Below are 7,061 nucleotides of genomic sequence, written 5' to 3'. Positions count from 1 at the left end.
GATGCCACAAGGACAGATACAGGAGAACATTCTGGATACAGGAGAACATTCCGAGTACAGGAGAACATTCCAGATATAAGAGAACATTCTCTCCCACTGCAATAAGATTGTTACTTTATACCTTTGGCCAGATCCTCCTCAAATGAACATCAATAAGCCTTGCACTGCATTCACTTTATACTTTAGAATAGATACACAGTATACACTTACATTTTTTATTTTATTTTTGTTACATTTGCATTTCATTGAAAATTCTTAAATGTATAATGCTATTTATTTTATATTGGTAAACATGTTTGCTGCTGCTTCACATCATTTCCCCCTGCATGGGGATGAATAAAGTAAAATCTAATCTAATATCGGTATTGCAAATTAGGAGAGAGAGAGAGAGATCTCCCACATATTCTCCCATCCCTGTCTATAGTGGACTCATGAGTACCACATTATTGTCTTTCTTTGGCACATACACACACGTGGACGAGTTGAGTTTAACAAAGTGTTTACCTCGCAGTGGTGCAGCTTCCATTGCCAAATGTACCAATAATGCCGAGCCTGTGTGTGTGTGTGTGTGTGTGTGTGTGTGTGTGTGTGTGTGTGTTCAAACAGCCCCCTGCTAAATGAGTGCATCTATAGGACATGCTCGCCATGCCTCCCCGCATTGGGCAGTGGGCTTCACGCAGGGTTCCGTACTGCCCCTTTAACTTCTGAGCCGATTTCCAAAGAGCAGCAACCTGTAACAGGCTCAGTGATCCTCCCCCTGATGGATTATTTAACAGGCGCTGAGTCCCATGTCGCCACCTGCTAGAGGAAGAAAAACACTGCGGAATATTCTCCGGGGCACATGCCGCCAGCAAACAGGGCAACTAAACGAATTAAACAAAGATATAGTTTCGTGGTAGCCTACTCGCACTTACCAAACTTGCGCAACAGGTGTCCAGCAACCCGTGTGCGCCAGAGAGAAAAGGAGAGGATAAATGAGCCACCTCGACGGGCAAAAACATAGAAAGCAGGTTAGTGTATCGCTCAGATAAATAACTGCGTTGTGTTCCAACATGTAAAAATAAATCTTGAACTTAAATGTGTAAGAACAGAATCGGACATTGCGTTTGATCCTTTGGCTCTGTGATGAGGCGGCGCGACAACTTAGTTAACTAAACCAACCGGGGGACTGACGCGGTGTGAAGCTGTGTAGGTACAATGGCGACACCATTAGCGCGGTGAACTGATCGGGCTCAACAGCAGGCAACCAGAGGAAGGAGTCGTCCGAACTGCAGAAGCCGCGATGGTCGTGGAGGAGGACGAAGCGCTGCTGGCCGCGAGGCGAGGGGACGTGCAGACCCTGAAATTGCAATTGGCGCAAAAAGCGCTCACCGGCGACATCAGGGACGGGCTGGGGGCTTCCCCGGTCCACCACGCTGCCCGAGCCGGGAGACTGACCTGCCTGCGTTTCCTGGTGGAAGAGGCAGGACTGGCGGGTAACTGCCTGGCGAACAACGGGGCAAGCCCGGCGCATGACGCAGCGGCCACCGGCAACCTGGCGTGCTTACAGTGGCTGCTGACCCAGGGTGGATGTCACCCAGAGGTGAGTGGCTTGAGCTTCAGTTGTCCACGATGAGGTGTAGCGGACTTAGCAACATGTGTTGTTGTTAAAACAGACACTTCAAAAAGTGGTCAGTGGACGATTTTCAGTTTATTTTTATGTAGCCCAATATCACAAATTACAAATTTGCCTCAGAGGGCTTTACAACTTGTACACATAGACATCCCTGTCCCAGGACCACACATCGGATCAGGAAAAACTCCCAAGAAATTGAAAAAAGGAAGAAACCTTCATGACTAAAATGCCAATACATTGTTTTCAAATCTACATTACGACATTAATTCACAATTCCCAAGGTGCAATATCCGTGAGTGGTGATCTGTTTGTTCATAACAAAAGCAAACTTCCTCCAACATCGCAACTGCCTTTAAAAAATCCCCAATAACAGATTTAGTATAAATATACTATCAATACAAACATGGTGATCTTTGGTGGAAAACACACACACACACCTGCATATTTACTTGCTGACAACATACTAAAAGACAACATATGTTAACACTCTTAGGGGGAAAAATAAAGAAATCCTCCATCTTTGGTTGTAGTTTGTTTATATCCCCTGCGCTGCCTCGCGTTTCCATGGTAATAAAGTATGCAAAGCTGGATTTGCTCAAGTAATGCCCCTTAACCCACACACACAGTACATATACAAATACATTATGACGTTGATATGAGGAATGATAGCGTGGCTTGATGCAACAGCGGGCAAGATGTTTGGTCAGGAGGATATTTAGGCCTTCATGATTAACCCTTCTGAGCGCTTATGACTCGACTACCTATTCACATCAGGGATGGAAAGCAGCACTCGGGTTGAAGGAGCCTCAGTAAAAGCAAAAATACAGTAGTGCGTTGGTGTGCTCTGAAGTAAACCCTCATGTACCACGAAGTGTATATGTGCATGTATCTACCAGTACTTTTTTTTTTTAGTAACACAATATAATTCTTAATTTTCTACACCTGCTTACACTATGATGAACATGCTGCAAGTTAGTCCAGCACGCTTTGGCGAGTGGCAAGGGACTCTGGTTCCAAGTCGATTTTACAATATTCACGATTACTTGCGACGAAGCTTTCCTAGTTCACCTAACCTGCAGAAAGAAATCCACATTGTAGCATGCAAACTCTACAGAGACACAATCAAGCCACTTAGATTCACCCCCAAGACTTTGTGGGTCTGGGCGGTGAGAATGACTAAGCACCTGAGCTGACCCATATTACTCCAGCTCAAAAAATATTTAGACCAAGACTACACAAACGGATGAACCAAAACTTAGTCGATCACGCACTCAACCAATCCTCTAATATGTCTTAATTTGAAATGCAGTAAGAAGAGCTCTAACATCTATTTAATATCTCTTCTGCTGCCCGAAAAGAGCCAAAAAGAAGGCCCAGCCACCAACTAACTGATTCGATACTCAGCTGACATTAAGTAAAACCTATCAATTGCCATCGCAATGCAATCCACTTGATGACTTATCAATGCTAGCTTTAACTTTTCACCATTGTGTCTTTTGCCGTGCGTGACTGCACTCTGACCCCGGGTTTTATCTGCCAATGATGCTCGTTCGAGGCACTTCACGGCCTCCTTTGTTCATAAGATGACTCCAGTATTCACATCACAGAATGTGCTAATACATTATTATTTTTTCTGCTGGTCCATCCCCCGACAGAAAGACTGAAAGTGTTTTAAAGAAGACGGAAACCGGATCTGTTGAAAAAGCAATGATCTTGTGTCTTTTAGACAATTAGTCATGTTAGATAACCACTCTAGTCTTGACAGTATTTGGCTTTAGATCTTTCAGATCTTCTTTGGCTCCGCTGACTCTAAGTTAGAGTCAGTCTATGCAGCTTAGAAACACAGCGTTACAAGCTAAAGTTTTCTCATGCACTGTAGTGTATGTTGAATATTTTCACAGAAAAGGGTAACATTTATACAGACTTTTTTTCCTTGCTCAAAAAATGCCCACGACTGAATCACAGCATAGAGATTTGAGTATTGAACTAAATTAACCGGCAGAATCATTCAAGCCTACTGTAAACAACAATCCACCAAACATCAACCTATGAACATTTTCTATGACCTGTTTATCTCACACAGCACAGGGGATTCTGTGATTGATTCCCTTTCTCTGAATAACCAGACCCTCAATTATAGTAGCAACAAATAGTAATATCCAAACCGTTTCTATTCCTTCCTAAAGTGGATTGTGATGGAGCGGCACCAGCCTCTGATACTGGTTGCTAGTTTGATGTTCAGGCTCTGCATGCCCACAGTTTGCATGTAAATACAGAAGTATCGATGGGTCTGATATTTGCTGGAGTCTGGACTGTCATTAAGAATCTGAAGTTGATTATTAGCCTTTATTGGGAAAAAAATAAACTGGACATGTTATTTCAAAACCCTAACATTCAGCTCTATTCCTCTGTTGTTTGATTGACAGGACAGGGACCGTTCTGGTGCCACCGTTCTCCACCTTGCATCCCGCTTCAGTCACCATGAGATCACTGACTGGCTGCTGAAGAGCGGCGAGGTGGACCCCGGGGCCTCCACCGATACGGGCGCCATTCCTGTTCACTACGCTGCTGCCAAGGGAGACCTGCCCTCACTCCGACTGTTACTGGGGCACAGCCCAAAGTAAGAGCGATGTGGTTTGGTCTTTTGGAGCGCTCTGTACGCTTTGTTTTAAAAATCTGATCCGTCATTGGGATTTATGAGTCGGTGATTTATTTTGCTGTTGTCTCATCTGGTAACTTGTGGGATTGTTTTGTGTTGGAAATGCCTTTGTTAAGAAAACAATAGAATTATCTAGTATTTTATATACACTAAATATACAAGATGTTAATTAAATACATCCATTTAAAATGTGATATTTAGTAAATCCCAAGAACAACAGTCTTATCACTTCCTGACTGCTCAGTCATGTTAACCGTTCAACAGATACAACAAAGTTAGGATAAACATCCCAAATCAATATAAAAGTGAATTATTAGCATTATTTATATAAAGTATAGATATATAGCTAAACTCTCGTACCTAATCCACCACTTATCTACTCCTCTTTTCTCTTGATTGCTCCTACAGTTTGAAACTGAAACAGGTTGCAGTTGATCCACCGTATAGATTCAGATGTCAGACTGCAGACACTTCAACAGTCTGACATTATTATCAAATGATCAGAGGTCAAAGGTCATATTTCTTCTCAGATGCTTCCCAAACAAATGACACAGAAAAAGCTGGTGTTCATCATCGATAGTATTTACAGCACTAACTGGCAAATCCAGGAAGGAACCCGAGCTTTGCTTTTTTGATACCCGTAAAGCAACCAAAAGACTTTGTGTTCAAATCCCATTGCGAAACAAAAACCTCTTATGGTGCAACTTTCTCTAAATACTGCACACGAGCATAACCACATGTGCTGCTTGTGTAACACATCTTCAATCATTTCCATAATATTTACAAACTAAGTCTGGATGAGAGCCATATCTATATTCAAATAGGTGACCAAATATGTTGTTTCCAACCTACACTGTTGAATGCAAAAATAGGTCCAACCTAATGCGGCCAAATACTTTCTCAATTAATTATTTGTTATATAGAACTTTAGAACAAAATGAAGACAAAACTATATATTATTTACTAAATCCTCACCTTTGAGAACCTGAACCATCATCAAGCGTTTACTACATTTGTCAAGCAAAAATGTTATCACGATTAATTGATTAATCAAAATAGTTGCAGAATAATTTCCTGTTGATTGACTAATTGTTGCCCCTTCAGTGAGAAGTGTCTGTGTGAGCTCGTGATTACCCCTTGATGAAAATCACCCCTTATCAGTTCAGTGGCAGACCCACCAGTGCCCTGCAGAGATAACGCCTTCCTGTATGGACCAGTACAACTCGATGGACGCGAGTCAGGTATTGTCTCTTCTGGGAAGCAGCTCTGAGCAGGATGAGCACAAACCAGGTTCTTTGCAGGAAATAAGAAAAACTGTATCGAGCAAGAAAAGGAACATTAAAAAAACCACTCAGATTCAGTGCTCACCTCTGAGCTGCCGGTTGAGATATGAGATTATATATGAGATGCAGCATTGGCATTGGGAACTGCGATTTAGTTGTACAGTGTAGTACCAACAGATCACCTTCTTTCGCCAAAGGTCTTCACAGGGATTGTGTCTAACATTGCCAAGTAGGGGAGTGGAATACTGATCTGTCAATTCGACTCACTAACTGTCTGTGAGGAAAGGTGTGAGCTGTTCTTCTTCTGCAATCTTTCTGGTGGTTGTCTGATTGTGTTTGTTTGATTGATTTTACATTGCTGAATTGCAGCTCTACGTACACATGCCTTGAACTCACACATAGAGGGTAAGGTCCCGCTACTTGCTCAGTCGTATGGCTGCTGAGAGGTAAATACATTTGTAATTTCTATTTTAGTGATATTAAAGTGAATTCAGTACACAACCAGGTATCTGTGGGCAACGTCAAGTATAGGCAGAACTATTGGTCTAGTTTGGTTTGTTTTTCAGTTTAGCATTTATCAATAGCAACACCTGTCTGGTTATAAAACAATAAAAAAGGAAAATATGGAGATCACCGTTGCGCGGATGGAAGTTTATTTTTGCTGGTGTCTACTTCAGCCTTCAACAATGACCGCTAACTAATGCCATTAAGAAATACAAAGGTACATAATGTTTGACTATGTCTTTAAGCTAAGCAGCCTTGTCTGATGAGCAGCTTGTCCAGGCACTAACCTCTGTCCCTACAATATAGTGGGGTTGCACCCCAGACAGGTGCATATAGCTGCTGAAAATTTAATGAGCCAGAGCGACATGGTAGCTCCCTGATAGCTGGTCGCCATTCACTCTTCTCCACCACCACACAGTGTTACTGTTTACCACCATCTCCACGGCGACCCACTGTTGAGCCAACCGGCGATAAGATAATGAGGAAAACAAATCCATTTGAATAGACGGGTTGCTTTTTAGCGTCAGGCATTGTTCAGAATTGAACTTTGCAAAAAAGAGATAGCATTCGTGTTTCAAGGTTTATTACAAGCTGCAAATTTGTATTGGCGAGTTTTAAGAGGTAAATTGTATGGCTCAGTTTGTTTTGCTTGAAAAATTACAAAGACAACATGACCTCCTCAATTACATCATCACTTTAGTAACCAGCAGCCGATTGGCGGTACAACATGATCAATGTTTCTGCAGAGGTAATGGAAGTAAACACGGAACACCAACTGCAATGTTAGTCTTTTGCAGCATTACACTAAACCAATGGTTTAAAGTTATATTTATATTTCATCCTCATATCAATACCAACTATTTCAACACCTCATACTACCACTTTTAACCAAAATAGACTTATGAAGGCTGGTTTGAGGATTACAGTTTGGTACCAATCGATTTATACTGTATATGTATCCAATCAGACCAATCATGATGCAAATGCAAGGATCTAAAAT

The 7,061-nt window shown here is 42.0% G+C and overlaps 1 protein-coding gene across 2 annotated transcripts in view; it reads left to right on the top strand.

Moving 5' to 3' along the window:
- Window positions 1-707: 707 nt before the first annotated feature.
- Window positions 708-7,061, top strand: part of espn (espin) — a 40,292-nt gene continuing 33,938 nt past the window's right edge. The window contains exons 1-3 of one of the 2 annotated variants that reach the window (XM_056424038.1): window positions 708-1,010; window positions 1,185-1,582; window positions 4,042-4,235. In XM_056424038.1, coding sequence (XP_056280013.1) covers window positions 1,283-1,582; window positions 4,042-4,235 — 494 coding nt within the window. In that variant the 5' untranslated portion in view covers window positions 708-1,010; window positions 1,185-1,282. Of the gene's footprint in view, window positions 1,583-4,041; window positions 4,236-7,061 lie in introns of both variants that reach the window. The other variant, XM_056424036.1, reaches the window with a different exon arrangement.

Source organism: Pseudoliparis swirei, chromosome 9 (assembly GCF_029220125.1).
Source record: "Pseudoliparis swirei isolate HS2019 ecotype Mariana Trench chromosome 9, NWPU_hadal_v1, whole genome shotgun sequence".
In the NCBI taxonomy this organism is placed as follows: Eukaryota; Metazoa; Chordata; class Actinopteri; order Perciformes; family Liparidae; genus Pseudoliparis; species Pseudoliparis swirei.
This window is presented reverse-complemented; position numbering and strand designations above follow the sequence as displayed.